Source organism: Durio zibethinus, unplaced genomic scaffold, assembly GCF_047325235.1.
Source record: "Durio zibethinus cultivar Kanyao isolate XHJ-2024 unplaced genomic scaffold, ASM4732523v1 HiC_scaffold_220, whole genome shotgun sequence".
In the NCBI taxonomy this organism is placed as follows: Eukaryota; Viridiplantae; Streptophyta; class Magnoliopsida; order Malvales; family Malvaceae; genus Durio; species Durio zibethinus.
The window spans coordinates 13,255-32,500 of record NW_028322843.1 but is presented as its reverse complement, the minus strand read 5'-3'; the positions used below and the strand labels follow the sequence as shown (position 1 = coordinate 32,500).

At 33.1% G+C, this 19,246-nt stretch overlaps 1 protein-coding gene and 2 non-coding genes across 3 annotated transcripts; 2 read left to right on the top strand and 1 right to left on the bottom strand.

Moving 5' to 3' along the window:
• Window positions 1–6,408: 6,408 nt before the first annotated feature.
• Window positions 6,409–8,519, bottom strand: LOC149509206 (cytochrome b6). The gene is made up of 2 exons (XM_089757760.1): window positions 8,118–8,519; window positions 6,409–7,293 (listed from the first exon to the last, which is right to left on the bottom strand). Exons 1-2 carry the CDS (start codon window positions 8,121–8,123, stop codon window positions 6,652–6,654), a joined length of 648 nt encoding a protein of 215 aa, XP_089613886.1. The 5' UTR covers window positions 8,124–8,519; the 3' UTR covers window positions 6,409–6,651.
• Window positions 8,520–18,662: 10,143 nt separating this feature from the next.
• Window positions 18,663–18,736, top strand: TRNAP-UGG (transfer RNA proline (anticodon UGG)). The gene has a single exon. It is a non-coding gene; the product is annotated as a tRNA-Pro (tRNA).
• Window positions 18,737–18,925: 189 nt separating this feature from the next.
• TRNAW-CCA (transfer RNA tryptophan (anticodon CCA)) lies at window positions 18,926–18,999 on the top strand. The gene has a single exon. It is a non-coding gene; the product is annotated as a tRNA-Trp (tRNA).
• The last annotated feature ends 247 nt before the right edge of the window (window positions 19,000–19,246 follow it).

The following is a 19,246-nucleotide window of genomic DNA, read 5'->3' as shown; positions in this document are numbered from 1 at the left end:
AGTGTGCGACTCGTTGGGTTTTTAGGCTTAGGATTCAAAAAAAAAAATGGGCGAACCACAGTATAAGTTAATAACTATAGCACTAATAACCAACTCATCGCTTCGGATTATCTGGATCCAAAGAATCAGTCAAGATATGATATATTGGTCATATCATTATAGCAACTGAAATCTTTTTTTTTGCATTAAGTTAAGTAAAAAAAAACCAATCTGATTATGAATATATCTAAATTGTGAAGCAAAATAAAAAAGTATGTGGATAAATAGAAGGATGAGAGAAAGAGAGAAAAAGAAATAGAAATGAAATGATATATGATTCCAATATGTAAGGTCTACGAAGCATCTCATAAAGAGCAATGTAATAGAGCATCAATAGAGATTCATCAATAATTAGATGAATATCTGTTCATCGAAGAAAAAATCAAGAGCCTTAAGTCAATAAAGACTGAGAAGGTTGACTAAAGAACAAATTAACAAATTTTTTTATTAAATATTATTTATTAAATATTAAATTTTTATTTTTATTAAATATTAAATTTTTATTAAATATTAAATTAAGGCTCCATTGGAGAATTCAGACCTAAGCATTAATCGAGAAGCGATGGGGACGACGGAACCCGTGAATGCAGAGGATTCTATTGAAAACGAATCCTAATGATTTATCGGGTAGGATGGCGGAACAAACCAGAGACCACTTCATTTCTTTTTATTCTGTTCTGATTCTGAGAGGTCATGAGTTAACCCGACAACTGAAATAGATATTGAAAGAGTAAATATTCGCCCGCGAAAATTTTATTTTCATTTTAAAAATTTTATTTTCATTTTTTTTTTTTATTTTCATTTTAAAAATTTTATTTTCATTTTATTTGATTGTTAAATTTTTGTCGATCCGAGATGAATATGATAAAAAAAGACAAAACAAAATAAAGATTCGTTATAACATTATAACAAAAACAAGATAAGACATTATCTATAAATAGAATCCATGTTTAATTACTTATATATATATCCAATATATATCCAAACAAGATATACAAATTTATAATAGATCAGATAAAATCTCAAATAGATCAGATAAAATCTCAAAGCAAAGAATCCCAGGATTCAATCTATTATTCAGTAACTACCTATATATCTTAAGAATAAAATAAAATATTTTTTAGTCATTTTTTTCGCGAGGAGCTGGATGAGAAGAAACTCTCATGTCCAGTTCTGTAGTAGAGATGGAATTAATAAACAACCATCAACTATAACCCAAAAAGAACCAGATTTCGTAACCAACATAGAGGAAGAATGAAAGGAATATCTTATCGAGGTAATCGCATTTGTTTCGGTAGATATGCTCTTCAAGCACTTGAACCCGCTTGGATTACATCTAGACAAATAGAAGCGGGGCGCCGCGCAATGACACGAAATGTACGCCGTGGTGGAAAAATATGGGTACGTATATTTCCAGACAAACCAGTTACGGTAAGATCTACAGAAACACGTATGGGTTCGGGGAAAGGATCTCCCGAGTATTGGGTAGCTGTCGTTAAACCGGGCAGAATACTTTATGAAATGAGCGGAGTAGCCGAAAATATAGCAAGAAAGGCTATTTCAATAGCGGCGTCCAAAATGCCTATAAAAACTCAATTCATTATTTCAGGATAGGAATATAGAACCAAAGGAAAGAAGTCTTGGGAATAAAAAAAACAATTGCGGGTTTCCTTTTTTTTTTTTTTTTGACAAACAATATTTCTTTTTTTCTTCGTCCTTTGTTCCATTGAAAGAAGAGATTAAAAAAAATGATTCAACCTCAGACCCATTTGAATGTAGCAGATAACAGCGGGGCCCGAGAATTAATGTGTATTCGAGTCATAGGAGCTAGTAATCGCCGATATGCTCATATTGGTGACGTTATTGTTGCTGTGATCAAGAAAGCAGTACCAAAGGCACCTCTAGAAAGATCAGAAGTGATCAGAGCTGTAATTGTACGTACTTGTAAAGAACTCAAACGCGACAACGGTATGATAATACGATATGATGACAATGCTGCAGTTGTCATTGATCAAAAAGGAAATCCAAAAGGAACTCGAATTTTTGGTGCGATCGCCGGGGAATTGAGACAGTTAAATTTCACTAAAATAGTTTCATTAGCTCCTGAGGTATTATAAGACGAGACCTCAATTCAATATAGTTATAGTATTTAAATTAGAGTATTTAAATGACATAGATTAATTAGTAGATTGTGTCTCACGTATATACCTTTACTAAGTAAAAAAAAAAAAAGAACATGTTGGTTATATCAAAATTCGGGAGCAACAATAATTTTAGTTTACCATGGGTAAGGACACTATTGCTGACATAATAACTTCTATACGAAATGCTGACATGAATAGAAAAGGAACGATTCGAATAGGATCTACTAACATCACTGAAAACATTGTTAAAATACTTTTACGAGAAGGTTTTATCGATAACATAAGGAAACATCGGGAAAGAAACAAATATTTTTTGGTTTTAACCCTACGGCATAGAAGGAATAGGAAAGGACCATATAGAACTATTTTAAATTTACGACGGATCAGTCGACCCGGTCTACGAATCTATTCTAACTATCAACAAATTCCTAGAATTTTAGGCGGGATGGGGATTGTAATTCTTTCTACTTCTCGGGGTATAATGACAGACCGGGAGGCTCGACTAGAAGGAATCGGCGGAGAAATTTTGTGTTATATATGGTAATCTGTCTAACATCCGAATTGTATCCGAATCCGAAACTTTCCATTTGTGAAAAAAAAAAGCACGGGTTGTCTAATAGAACTCCTCCTGCCCTACAGTAGTTGATACGTCAAGGAAGTTTTACCTGGAATAAAAGAACAAAAATGGATTCATGGAGGTTTAATTAGTGAATCACGTCCACTCCAGATTCCTTTAGATAATGAAGATCTGATTCTAGGTTATGTTTCAGGAAGGGTCCGATCGAGTTTTATACGTATACCACCGTGGGATAGAGTCAACAAAAGTGAAGTAAGTGCTTATGATTCAACCAGGGGGCGTATAATTTATAGACTCCGCAACAAGGATTCGAACGATTAGGTAGTTTTTTCAACTTCAAGATTCCTTTCAGGGGGATCCAATTCAAGGTTCAAAAATTTCAAGAAACTTATTTTCTTCCAATAAGTAGATTCGGAAAAATTTAAGGAATAACAACTATGAAAATAAGGGCTTCCGTTCGTAAAATTTGTGAAAAATGTCGACTAATCCGTAGGAGGGGACGAATTGTCGTAATTTGTTCCAACCCGAGACATAAACAGAGACAAGGATAATCTTTCTATTCTAAAAAGAACTCCTTAAAGTTAAAGAAAAGAAACTAATCTTAAAGAAAGCGATGAACAAATAAAAATAGAAGATCTGTTTTGACATGAAATGGATATATCCATATATCTCTGACTTATCCTTATGAAATGATAAAATATGGCAAAACCTATACCAAAAGTTGGTTCACGTAGGAATGGGCGCAGTAGTGCACGGAAAAGTGCACGTAGAATACCAAAAGGAGTTATTCATGTTCAAGCAAGTTTCAACAATACCATTGTTACTATTACAGATGTACGGGGTCAGGTAATTTCTTCTTCCTCCGCCGGTACTTGTGGATTCAAGGGTCCAAGAAGAGGGACTCCTTTTGCTGCTCAAACCGCAGCGAGAAATGCTATTCGAGCAGTAGTAGACCAAGGTATGCGACGAGTGGAAGTTCTGATAAAAGGTCCTGGTCTCGGAAGAGATGGAGCATTACGAGCTATTCGTAGAAGTGGTATACTATTAAGTTTCGTACGGGATGTAACCCCTATGCCACATAATGGCTGTAGACCTCCTAAAAAAAAACGTGTGTAGAAATAAACACTAAAGAGATTTCAAGAGAAATAAATGATTCAATGATCTGATCAAATAAAATAATATTACTATGGTTCGAGAGAAAGTAAAAGTCTCTACTCGGACACTGCAGTGGAAGTGTGTTGAATCAAGAACAGATAGTAAGCGTCTTTATTATGGACGCTTTATTCTGTCTCCACTTATGAAAGGCCAAGCCGACACAATAGGCATTGCGATGCGAAGAGCTTTGCTTGGAGAAATAGAAGGAACATGTATTACACGTGCAAAATCTGAGAAAATACCACACGAATATTCTACCATAGTAGGTATTCAAGAATCAGTACATGAAATTTTAATGAATTTAAAAGCAATTGTATTGAGAAGTAATTTGTATGGAACTCGTAACGCCTTTATTTGTGCCAAGGGTCCCGGATATGTAACTGCTCAAGACATCATCTTACCGCCTTCTGTGGAAATCGTTGATAATACACAGCATATAGCTAGCCTAACCGAACCAATTGATTTGTGTATTGGATTACAAATCGAGAGAAATAGAGGATACGGTATAAAAACGCCAAAGAACTTTCACGACGGAAGTTATCCTATAGATGCTGTATTCATGCCTGTTCGAAATGCGAATCATAGTATTCATTGTTATGGGAATGATAATGAAAAACAGGAGATACTTTTTCTAGAAATATGGACAAATGGAAGTTTAACTCCTAAAGAAGCACTTCATGAAGCCTCTCGGAATTTGATTGATTTATTTATTCCCTTTCTAGATGCGGAAGAAGAAAACTTACATTTAGAAAACAATCAACACAACGTTACTTTACCTTTTTTTCCTTTTCATGATAGATTAGCTAAACTAAGAAAAAAGAAAAAAGAAATAGCATTGAAATATATTTTTATTGACCAATCAGAATTGCCTCCCAGGATCTATAATTGTCTCAAAAAGTCCAATATACATACATTATTGGACCTTTTGAATAACAGTCAAGAAGACCTTATGAAAATTGAACACTTTCGCATAGAAGATGTAAAACAAATATTGGGCATTCTAGAAAAGAAGTAGAAAAGCATTGCGAAATTGATTTACCAAAATTTTAAATCCATTGGATTTAGGATTTATTTCATTTTTTTTTTTTTTACTTTAGAAAATTAGAAAAAAAAAAAAAAAAACGAAAATGGATTTTGAACCTTCAGCACAATCCATATATTGGGACCAGAATTGAATAAATGTATCTAGGGAGAATTCACTTTGACTTTGAAGTGACTACTCCCTAGATACGCACATCATGATATTTTATTTTAAAATTGATTCAATTTAAAAAAGACCTAAAGTTAGGGATTTATCAATCGGTAATGTTGCTCCAATACCCAACCAAAGGGCCACCGCAGTACCAATCAAAAAAACGGTTGTCGCTACTGGACGACGAAATGGATTTTGGAATTTATTAACATTTTCCAAAAAAGGTACTGTTAATAATCCCGCAGGTACTGAAACCATTAAAAGAACACCCAATAACTTGTTAGGTACTGTACGAAGTATTTGAAATACAGGAAAGAAATACCATTCAGGTAATATTTCCAAAGGAGTTGCAAATGGATCCGCGGGTTCACCAATCATTGAAGGTTCTAGAACCGCTAAGCCTACGTTACAAGCAATAGTACCGAGAATTACTACTGGAAAAATATATAAAAGATCATTGGGCCATGCGGGTTCCCCATAATAATTATGACCCATACCTTTAGCTAATTTAGCTCTTAATACAGGATCGTTCAAGTCAGGTTTTTTTGTTATTAGGATAGGTGAATTTTTCTAGATCCATCCCCCGAAGGAACCGGACATGATAATTTTTCATCATCCGGCTCAAGCAAAAATCAATCGAATCAAATGGATACAAACGGATACATATAAAATGAATCTATATGTTATCCACACACATATATGAATGATTTCATATGTAAGAAAAAAGTTACCTGATTCCATTTTACGAAGTTGCAACTATACATTCCAAGGAATGCCATTTTTACAGGTAAATGCTCAATACCCAAGTAGGCGTACAAAGTTGATCGTGATCAAGTGCTTTCTGGGTCGTCTTAGGCCTTGCGATTCACCTTTATCCCAAAAATATATCGAGATTTTTTACATACAAAGGATTTACTTGTTACTAATATAGTCTAGCCTTTGCTCTTCTTTAGATCCCTTGTTTCACTCCGATAGTATAATAATAATAAATCGGGTCGATGCAGAAGAAATGAATGTATTTTCATACTATTAAGATAAGAAAGTAAAAAAAAAATAAAAATAAATAAATAAAATCTAATTTGCATTATGCCAAATCACTTATTCTACTGGATCTTACGGAGCCCTGTTCATACACGACATCGTCAGGTCTGATCATAGAAAAGATTCTCTTCAAGCGAACCAGCCTATCCTTTGTATGGGGCTTACACGGTGGTTGGAACAAAGACACATTTGGTTGTGAATTCCAATGTAGCAGATAAAGGCATATTTCTGCATGGCCCAATCAATAGTTCAAGTCACACACTCCCATAATCCATTTTCTCTTCGGGGAATTCCCTTCAACTATTCATGTCATATCAAATAAATAATAGAATATTGTGGAGTTGAAAGGAAATATCCAAATACATGTCTTATTTTTTTTTTTTTTTCAACAATCCATATTTGTAGCAATGAAATACTATTGTTCCTCCCCCAAGTAATAAGATAAATGATTGGCAAGTAATAAGATAAATGATTGGTTACAATATAGCTATGGTCTATATTCTCTATAAAGGACCAGAAATGCCTTGCTTACGTATCATTAGGAAATGCATTAACATAAATACAGCAGTAAGAAGGGGTAATACAAAAGTGTGTAAACTATAAAAACGGGTCAAAGTGGATTGTCCCACACTAGCACTTCCACGCAATAACTCTACCAAAGGCGATCCTATTACCGGAATAGCTTCCGGAACGCCTGTTACGATTTTGACTGCCCAATAACCAATTTGGTCCCAAGGTAAGGAATAACCTGTTACACCAAAAGATGCAGTCAACACAGCCAGAACCACGCCTGTAACCCAAGTCAATTCGCGAGGTTTTTTAAAACCACCAGTGAGATAGACACGAAATACGTGCAGGATCATCATTAAGACCATCATACTTGCCGACCATCGATGAACTGATCGGATTAACCAACCAAAGTTAGCTTCAGTCATTATGTATTGAACAGAAGTAAAAGCCTCAGTAACGGTTGGACGATAGTAAAAAGTCATAGCAAATCCTGTAGCTACTTGTACCAAAAAACAAGTAAGCGTAATTCCTCCTAGACAATAAAATATGTTAACATGAGGAGGAACATATTTACTAGTTATATCATCTGCAATCGCCTGAATCTCGAGGCGTTCTTCGAACCAATCATAGACTTTATTGAGATAGGTAAACCAAGAGGACTCCCCCCCTGAGAACCGTATATGAGAATTTCATCTCGTACAGCTCAAACAAAAACACCCAAATAATAGCTGAAACGGATATGGAATAGAAAGTTTGAAACTTCTTAATCTTTTCATTCAATTTTATCTGAAGACACAAAAGAGTAAAAATCCGAAAGCTCTTTTTTGTAGTTGTAATTATAATGCCAAAAAATCAAGTCGGCGCATTCGTCTTTATGTTGATCAGGCCTCTTGAATCTTCTATTTACCTACTTATTTCTTTTCTTTTTCTTTGCTTTGATTTGTTATTTATATGGAATGTGGCTTTATTCTTGTTTTCTTTATTTTTAATAGGAATTCTCTTGTTAAGACCCTATGAATCAATTGAAACTTCAGATTCATACCAGAACCGCGATGATTCAATAAAACCTTCAAACTAAGTCCAAAGATTCTTTGAGTAAGAATTATTGGATCATCACTTATTCAATGAATAGAATAGATATAATAAATAAAAATACAAAGAAAAGAAAGGTTTGTCCTTTGATCAAAATAAGCATAAACTAAATGAGAGTTTGAAAGAAGAAAAAATTTCTCGATTTATAAATAAAAAACCTCTTTCTTTGAAAATTTTTTTTTTTTTTGAGTCCGGCCGCGAGGTTTGAATATTAAGTATGAATCATAGTTCGAATACTTCGTGATCCATTTCATATATTCCGTGCTCCAGATACTAGAATGGCTATCCGACGGGATAAAACTATCTCGATCAAGAGGACAGACCCATTTTCTGTACTATCAATAGGATCAATTATAACAAGTCACACACTCATATTCCGGAAATACAGAAACAAAAAAAATTTCGCGGTCGAACTACCAAAATAGAATGGGCTAAAAAAAATCCGAGAACTAAAAGTTTCACTTTTTGTATTGAAAAGCGAGGCTTCGTGGTTCTTGTGAATCTAATTCAGCGAAATTCCATCCAGTAAAACGGAAGAATTATAAATCTCCAAAATAATAGATAAGAATATCGAAAATAAAGCCATTGCGACACCCATCAAAGGAGTCGTTCCCCATCCAGGAGCTACTTTACCATATTCCGAATTCAATGGTTTCAAAAAATCCCCTACAACAGTTCGTCTTGGACCAGATCTAGAACTACCCTCAACGGTTTGTGTAGCCATAAATCTTATTTTGTATTCAGTGAGATCTGTTGACTTTGTATATCATTCCGCTGTAAATAAACGATCTTATCATAGATCCATTGTGATCTTGAAATTATATTTATATTTATATTATTTATATTTATATTTATATATATTATTTATATAATTATATAATAATGGAAACAGCAACTTTAGTCGCCATCTCTATATCTGGTTTACTTGTAAGTTTTACTGGGTACGCCTTATATACTGCCTTTGGGCAACCCTCTCAACAATTAAGGGATCCATTCGAGGAACACGGGGACTAATTGAAGTAATGAGCCTCCCAATATAATATTGGGAGGCTCATTACTTCAATTGAGATAATGAAAAATCATTTCATTTTTTTAGTTGGAACTTTAGGCGGTTCTCGAAAAAAGATAGCGAAAAAAATTATCCCTAGAGTAGATACTAAGAGGAATGTATAAACCAATGCTTCCATAAATTCGATCGTGGTTTACAATTATAGCTTCCGTACCTATTTATTTAGAATCATCTCCCGAATAAAATAACGAAAGAACAAGAATCAAAGAAAAGGCAGCGATTTTAATCAAGATTTTTACAGCAGCCTATGTCAAATCACAAACAGAAAATAGAAGCGAAAAATAACAAAGCAATCTTGCATCAGACTACTTGTCTTCTTGTAGTTGGATCTCCAAGTTTTTGGAATGCTCCAAATTCCACTTGAGCATCCAAATCTGGATCAATACCGGCAAAAACATCTCTGAACAGGGTTCTAGCACCATGCCAAATGTGTCCGAAGAAGAAAAGCAAAGCAAACGAAGCATGCCCAAAAGTAAACCAACCCCTTGGACTGCTACGAAAAACACCATCGGATTTCAAAGTAGCACGATCTAATTCAAAAATTTCACCCAATTGAGCACGTCTAGCATATTTTTTCACAGTAGCAGGATCACTATAACTCACTCCATTGAGTTCGCCACCATAGAACTCAACAGTTACACCTACTTGTTCGACACTATACTTCGATTCTGCCCTTCTAAAAGGAACATCCGCTCTAACAATTCCGTCTCCGTCTACCAAAACAACCGGAAATGTTTCAAAAAAAGTAGGCATACGACGTACAAAAAGTTCACGCCCTTCTTTATCTCTAAAGATAGGGTGTCCTAACCACCCAACGGCTATTCCATCCCCGTTGTCCATTGAACCCGCTCTGAATAATCCTCCTTTTGCCGGATTATTGCCAATGTAATCATAAAAAGCTAATTTTTCAGGAATTTTAGACCAAGCTTCTGATAAACTTTGATTTTCGGCTAACCCAGCACTAACCCTTCGATATATTTCTTGCTGGAAGTATCCTTGATCCCATTGATAACGAGTAGGACCAAATAATTCGATGGGGGTAGTTGCTGAACCATACCACATAGTTCCAGTAACAACAAAAGCTGCAAAAAAGACAGCAGCTATACTACTGGAAAGGACGGTTTCAATATTTCCCATACGTAATCCTTTGTATAAACGTTGGGGCGGACGGACACTAAGATGGAATAAGCCCGCTAATATGCCCAATGTCCCTGCTGCAATATGATGAGAGGCTATTCCTCCCGGAACAAAAGGATCAAAACCTTCCACGCCCCACGCTGGATTTACAGGTTGTACCTTTCCGGTTAGTCCATAAGGGTCGGACACCCATATTCCAGGACCATACAATCCTGTTACATGAAATGCGCCAAAGCCAAAGCAAGCCACTCCTGAGAGAAATAAATGAATTCCAAAAATCTTGGGCAAATCCAAAGAGGGTTTTCCTGTGCGCTCATCACAAAAAATTTCTAGATCCCAATATACCCAATGCCAGATAGCTGCCAAGAAGCACAAGCCAGAAAACACAATATGTGCTCCGGCCACACCTTCGTAACTCCAAATACCCGGATTTGTTATAGTCCGCCCCGTAATACTCCAACCGCCCCATGAATTGGTTATTCCTAAACGAGTCATGAAGGGTATAACGAACATACCTTGTCTCCACATTGGATCAAGAACGGGATCGGAGGGATCAAAAACAGCTAATTCATATAGAGCCATTGAACCGGCCCAACCAGCAACCAGAGCTGTATGCATTATATGAACAGAAAGCAAGCGACCGGGATCATTCAATACGACAGTATGAACACGATACCAAGGCAAACCCATGGAAATACCCCTTTATCAAATCAACGAAAAATAGACACTATGTAACTTTATTGCATTGGAATACCTCCCCTTTTCGGTGGATTCTTTCGGAGAAAGGATTAATGTTTGTTCTATTCCATTAGTAATAAGGGAAGAATTCGGCTCAGAAGAAAAAAGAGAAGCAGATCTATTCTATACTCGATAAGTATCAATACGCAATGGGGGTTGATCCTATTTTTTATGAATGAATGCATCCCTATTTGTTCATCATTCAAAGGACCTATTCGTAAGAATTCTCTTTCATTCATTCCGCCTTTCTTTATTTTATGGCCTTAGTCTATCTATGTATAAAATATGATAAAGGCCCATATTATTAAGACCATTATTACATATTATTAAGATAAGACCATTATTACGTATTACATTACGTATTACGCTTCCACAATCAAAGTGAAATATAATATTACATATTATAATATTACATATTATTAAGATAAGACCATTATTACGTATTACATTACGTATTACGCTTCCACAATCAAAGTGAAATATAATATTACATATTATAATATTACATATTATTAAGATAAGACCATTATTACGTATTACATTACGTATTACGCTTCCACAATCAAAGTGAAATATAATATTACATATTATTAAGATAAGACCATTATTACGTATTACATTACGTATTACGCTTCCACAATCAAAGCGAAATATAATTTTACATTCTTTTTACTTTATGCCTGTTGGTATTCCAAAAGTTCCTTTTCAAGTTCCGGGAGATAACGATGCAAGCTGGGTTGACATATAGTGCGACTTGTCAAATATATTGGGTCATATGGGATTCCCCCGTTCTCTCGCCCGATCGAGATATCCCCTGTTTCGCCCCAAAAAGATTGATTGAATTATCAAAAATTTGTAGCGGGAAGTGTAATGAAGTGCAATTAGAGATCCATTTCATGGGGGTGTATCCAGATTAATATTTTCAATTAGAATGATTTATGGTTGGCTTGGTTGGACTGATAAAATGAAGTATCCAGGCTCCGTTTAGAAAAAACCCAATTGGTAATATATTTATGATTACCACCTATATCATAATCATAATTTTTCTTTTTTTTTTTAATTATAAATAAGAGCGATTTCAAACTGTTAATCAATCGAATAATATGGGAAATACGTTGAATATTTGGCGAAAAACATGAAAGAAAAAGGAATTAAATTAAAATAAAAAAAGGAAATGAAATCATAGCAAAAAGACGTGGTATTGGGTCATTTGTCCTATATGTGCAAATAAAAATCGGGCAGATCTTTACTCGGAGTAGAGCATAAACCTAAAAAAATTGAATAAAAAATTGACGAACCCCATTCAGGAACAAGAAAATGACATCGTGATTTGGATTGAATCGCAATGAAAAAAAAATGGATCAATGAAAAGTTTGTGCAATAAGTTTAGCGAATTTTTTCTATATTATAGGAAAACGGGCCAAAACTCATCTTTCTTTAATTTAATTTTAAATTTCATTTTATTTAAAAAATGTAAGAAAAAGCCCCTTCATTAGAAATTAGAAGTTAGAAAGGTCCGACTAGAAAAAACAAAGGATGGCTGGAATCTACACATTGATTTTTTTTCGCAATTTTTGTTGAACCGTATGCATCAAAAGGTGCCTGTACGGCTACTAAGGGATACAATTTTATCCTAATCAACCGAATTTATCGAGAAAGATTGCTTTTTTTGGGCAAAGAGCTTGATATCCAGACCTCGAATCAACTTGCGGGTATTATGATCTATCTCAGTATAGAGAGTAATAGCCGAGACCTGTTTTTTTTTATAAACTCTCCTGGCGGAGGGATAGTATCTGGATTATCTCTTTTTGATACTATGCAAGCAGTGGAACCAGATGTGCATACACTAGCCATGGGATTGACCGCTTCAATCGCAGCTTTTCTCTTGGTCGGAGGAGAAATTACCAAACGCAGAGCATTCCCTCACGCTCGGCGCCAATGAGTTTTTTTTTTTTATTATTGATGGAAAGAAAAAAGAAGACTATGCCTTCGCCATATGAAATATGAATTAGTAAGTAATAATAGCATGGCACTTTGAATTCGATATGAAATTTTTTTTTTATTTCTTTTTTTTTTTTTCAAAAAAAAATATTAGATTATGTATCGAAAGAGTAGTATGAGAGAAGGGGCATTTCCAATTTGATCTTAGCTATCGTGGGCCCATCTCAGGCGTCACAAACTTTTTTTCTTTTCCTACCAGAGGCTATTAACAATATTTATGTTATGAAAGAGTACGAAAAAAAAAAAGACTATTTTTTTTCTTTCTTTTTTTTTTTTCAAAAAAAAAAAGAAACTTTGGGATTGCTGAATCACAGACGAAATAAATATATAAAGCAACGGAGCCATCATAGTATTTTTAAACTTTTCCGAAAAAAAAAGAAAAAGAAGGATGGTAATTGGATTATTTATTAATCTGGGTCTAATAGACTCTATATTTTCTCTTTTTTTCGATGAAAGAAAAAAGAGAATTCCATTGTAAAGCCGTATGCAATTGTAAAGCCGTATGCAATGCGCAAAAAATGCCTGTACGGTTGTTCAATTCTATAGCTATTCTTCTCGCCTCATTATGTGAGTTAGAAGTATGTTATATCATCAGGGTAATGATCCATCAACCTATTAGTATGCTTAAGGATGATGGCTTCAAAGACTGGGTCATGGAAACAGACGAAGTAATGAAAATGCAAGAAGACATCATAGAGGCTTATGTACAAAGAACGGGCCAGCCCCGATGGGTTATAAACAAAGACATGGAAAGAGATAATTTTATGTCAGCAAAAGAAGCCAAAGATCATGGAATTGTGGATCATATAGTGCGTACAGAATCGAGACCTATAGTGAATGAAAAACCTATAGTGAATGAAAAACCTATAGTGAATGAAAAACCTATAGTGAATGAAAAACCTATAGTGAATAACAAACCTATAGTGAATGAAAAACCTATAGTGAATGAAAAACCTATAGTGAATGAAAAACCTATAGTGAATGAAAAACCTATAGTGAATAACAAACCTATAGTGAATAACAAACCTATAGTGAATAACAAACCTATAGTGAATAAAAAATGGAGACTAGTTAACGACAATGGCAATGGAAGACCACCATTTGACGACAATGGCAATGGAAGACCACCATTTGACGACAATGGCAATGGAAGACCACCATTTGACGACAATGGCAATGGAAGACCACCATTTGACGACAATGGCAATGGAAGACCACCATTTGACGACAATGGCAATGGAAGACCACCATTTGACGACAATGGCAATGGAAGACCACCATTTGACGACAATGGCAATGGAAGACCACCATTTGACGACAATGGCAATGGAAGACCACCATTTGACGACAATGGAACACCATTTAATTTTGATTTAGATTGATTTAATCCCTCTTATTCCTTTCCTTCTTTTTCTCTTTAATAGATTAATATTTTATTAATCTATTAAAGAGAAAAAGAAGTAATTCATAATCATCTGGTTAGGATCGATCTAAACCAGTCTATTATGTATATGATTGTATATGATTCAGCATGCCAACTATTAAACAACTTATTAGAAATGCAAGACAGCCAATTAGAAATGTCACGAAAGCCCCTGCTCTTCGGGGATGTCCTCAGCGCCGAGGAAGATGTACTAGGGTGTATGTGCGACTTGTTCAGATCATGGGCTGAGAAAAAGGAAACAATTTTTCAGTATCAACGATCAGTACCAGTGAATAGAATGGGGTTCTTCCGTTCACTATCTAAAAAAGATAGATCTACCATATCCTTCTATTGTGTATGAAATTTATGGTTTCCATTGGCGCAAATCCAATCTTGGAATTTTTTAAAAATTCCCCATTGGTAGCAAATGCTTATCCATTAAGCGGGGAAAATCCTATTTAAAAAGCAAAAAGATTATGCTTCGACTCTTGCAAAGAACGGACTAACAGGGTCAGCTACCCAATTAATCCTCCTAATTACATACCGTTACTGTATAAGATAGATCTCGTTGTGAAAGATCTATTACTGAAAAATTTATGAGTAGAGCCGAAGAGTGTGAACTGTACAAGTTACCAATTAAATGTTAAATGAAGGAATGAGCTCCGGTGTATAGAGGGGACCTCACCGTTTAAGAAGTAACCATAGAAACGATGGAACCCACTATTTATTTATCCATTTCTATTTACTCCTTTATTTTAGTTAATATGCTTTTTTTGATACCTAGTATCAATACAATTTCTTATTTCAAGGCGAAATGAAATGCCTAGAAAAAAGGAAAAATCGTGGGCGGGACGGTTATAGTAGCAAAAGCCATTGGAATTTTTATTTTATACATTGGAAGAATCCGTTTTGTTATTAATAGACTAGAAAAGAATAACTGAAAGAAAGAATTAGTTATTCATCAAAATTTCTTTTATTCAATGACCAGAATGAAAGAGGGATATATAGCTCGGAGACAAAGAGTAAGAGCTTTGGTTTCGGCTGATCGGGATAGAGATAGGAAAAAAAGATATTTTCGTCGTTTGTGGATCACTCGAATAAATGCAGGAATTCGAGGAATGGGGGTATCCTATAATTATAGTAGATTAATAAAAAATCGGTACAAGAAACAGTTGCTTCTTAATCGTAAAATACTTGCACAAATAGCTATCTCAAATAGGAATTGTCTTTATATGATTTCCAACGAGATTATAAAATAAGGAGATCGGAAGGAATCCACCGAAATGCTTTAAATGAAATGGGGTTCCCTCGAGAATGAACTCGAGGGAGGTAGAGTAGAAATTAATATGATAAAAAAATTCTGATAAGGTCATCAAAACAAGAAAACAAGATGAGCGAAGACGCTCAATAAAAAAAAAAAAAATTTATTTTTCTTCCCCAACCCGATTCGATTCTTTTATTTATTTCTTTTTTCTTACGACACGACAATTTTGATTATCAGATTTTTTGAATAAAGCATCAGTCTACGTTTGATAATTTTGAGTCAATTGAAGGGTAAGCCTATTTATTTCTGGTTCTAAGAGCAGTAGTTCTAGCGGTCGACTCTCTTCTTTCAAATCGTTTCTCATTTCTGGTTCTAGTTCTAGCGGTCGACTCCCTTCTTTCAAATCGTTTCTCATTATTAATAAAGGGTAACGAAGATAAAATACGAGCTTGTTTTATAGCAATAGTAATTAATCGTTGTTGTTTTAAAGTCAATCTATTTACTCGCCTAGATAAGATTTTTCCTTGTTCACTAATAAATCGACTAATTAAACTCATGTTTCTATAATCAATTCGATCCCCCGATTGGATCGGGGGCAAACGCCTACGAAAAGATCGCTTGTATTTATCCATCATTTCTTTATTCCTTATTTCTAAAAATAATCCTATCCTATCCTTTTCTAAAATCCTATTTTGATCGGATCAAATTCAAATTATAGAATTAATAGAATAAATACGATTTGCTTTGTTTTTTTTATTATTGTATTATTTATTTATTATTTATTTCTTATTTATTTGTTTATTTTATTAGTTTATTTTAATTATTTATTTATTATTTATTTGTTTATTTTATTAGTTTATTTTATTATTATATTATTTATAGATATTTATTTAAATATAATTTCATATTTTAATATATTTAATATATAAATATAATTTCATATTTTAATATATTTAATATATAAATATAATTTCATATTTTAATATATTTAATATATAAATATAATTTCATATTTTAATATATTTAATATATAAATATAATTTCATATTTTAATATATTTAATATATATATAAATATAATTTATCTTAATATATTTAATATATTAAATATAATTTAAATAAATATCTATAACTGTGATAATACATAAATAATAAATAAATATAATTTATAAATATATATAAATAATTCATATTTAATATTTATATATAAAAATAATAAATTTAATATATTTAATAATATAATATTAAATAAATATCTATAACTGTGATAATACATAAATAATAAATAAATATAATTTAAATATATAGTAACCGACTCGAAATAATAAATAATTAATAAATAAGAATAAATAATGAAATATTGTAATAAATACAAAATATAGTATAACTAAAAAATATAGTAATGAATATCAACAATACAATATACTCACTAATACAATTTAAATCAACACTAATTAAATATTAAAATAATATTATAACAAGAATATGCACGAATAGAAAATAAAAAAAAATCGTTAGTCGATCATTAAAAATCTCATCCTAATCAATGAAAATCCAACTCCTAATCATTCGAAGACTGTAAACTAAAAAATCATTCGAAGACGGTAACTAAAAAATAAATAATTGCGAGAATAAAGAAAAACTCTTATTAAAAAAATAAGAACTAAATAAAAAATAGAATAAAAGAATATTGATACAATCTCAATACCAGGTTAAAAAGGTTAAAAATTATTAACGTGCATATCGAATAATTTAAAACTAAAAACTTCACTTTAAACAGCAAGCGTGGAATAGACAAGGAAATACAAATATAGACTAATATATAAATAAAATATTTGTTATATATTAGTTATATATTATACTCTAACTAATTATATACTTAATGATTACTTAATATATTACTAATATATTATACCTATTCCTAATGCCTATACTCATACTAAATACCTAATGTTACCTCTATCATACGCTACTAGTCCTATTTTCTCATATTCTCGGGGAAGGGTTTGACATACGAGTACTTGATTCGATTTATTTCTTTATCTCCCGTGAATTGTATGTTTGTAACAATAGGAACAGAATTTCTTCAATTCCAATCGACTAGGCGTATTGTGTCGATTTTTTTGAGTAATATACCTGGAAATGCCCGTTGATTCCTTATTAACGACGTTTCGAACACAACTGGTACATTGCCAAAATAATCGTTACTCGGACATCTTTACTCTTGGCCATGAACCCCCTTTGAGTTTTTAATTCACCCAACTCTTCTATTTTCCGATCAAAAGTGAAGAAGAAAGGAATGAAAATAAAGTAAATAAAAGTTGCTAACTCAAAACCAAATCCTGAAAGATTTCGTTGCAATCAATTGCAATCAATATAGTAAATCAATATGTATTATACTAATAGTAAATAAGTAATACAATGATTTCTAACTCGATTTAGAATCACAGTACGGTATTTTCTTTAAGTATCTTGTAGGATACTGTTGTTCCAGCCACATTTCTCTTTTCGCTCTACTAGTAATTTAATTGGAGCTTGAACCCAAGTTTTGTTGAGGTTCAATCCACTTTTTTCGTTCTACCTTCCTTATTTATTTTATATAATTCTTATATAATTAGAATTCTAAAAAAACTAAATAGAATTATTTCTTATATAATTAGAATTCATTTCTTATATAATTATAATTCTAAAAACAACTAAAGTCAAGGGGGGGCGAGAGATTAGTCACAGATATTTGATTGTATATCGATCTAATCTTTTTCACCCCGTCCCGCGACAATAACTAGAATTAAAAAAAAGGGAATGTTAACGCATCCGGGAAGAAACGATTGATCTCTATCAATAAACCCGCTAAAGAACCGAACCAGAGAGTACTTAGTACCGGTGCTACGGAAAGATATGTTTTTAGATCTCGCATTTAAAATCCTCCTTCTTTATCGTATTACATACATTATGGTAATACATATATAATCACATGTATGTGTGGTTAAAGACCACTTGTATTTGTATATTTGTACCCGGAATTCCTAATTCAAAATTAAAATTTAAATGTACAATGATTCGATAGATAAGATTTTCCTTTTCTTAAAACAGCAAAATAGGTCCCTTTCTGCCTGAGAATTCCCGCCAAAAAGATTCATTTATTATTCATTATATGGTTGTTATATGATATGAGACCAAAAAGAGGAAATGGAAAGATAATTTTTGTATATCAATAGATGAAATAAGGGTGTGGAAAACAAGACAGGGATTCTCTACAATAACATCGTAGGCCAATTGAAAGGGATGTAGCGCAGCTTGGTAGCGCGTTTGTTTTGGGTACAAAATGTCACGGGTTCAAATCCTGTCATCCCTACCTATTACTTCTCCTTTGAGCAGTAAGGAGGGAGCCATTTTAGTTTTAGATTGATTAAAATTAAGCATACATAATCTATCATTTTCTCATATTATATATGATATATGATAGTATAGGTGTGCACGATGTATTGGGGTTATAAAATAAAAGAATCCTCTTTTTTACAGTCTTATTTATTATGATAAGAAAGCGCTCTTAGTTCAGTTCGGTAGAACGTGGGTCTCCAAAACCCAATGTCGTAGGTTCAAATCCTACAGAGCGTGATTCCGCTCTTGTTAAGTCGAAAATTACACCGAACTGAAAAAAAAAAAAAAAAAAAAAAAATTGAACAGCAATTCGAATTTGACCTCCTTGAATTAAATTAATTAAATTAAAATTAAAGGGGTCAGTCAAAAAAAGAGATGTTAATTAATCAAAGGTCCAACTGATCACCACGTATGTATTGTAAATATGCGGTTACGAATAATCCAGCCAAAGTAATAGGAATTAGACCTAAGACGATTCCAAATA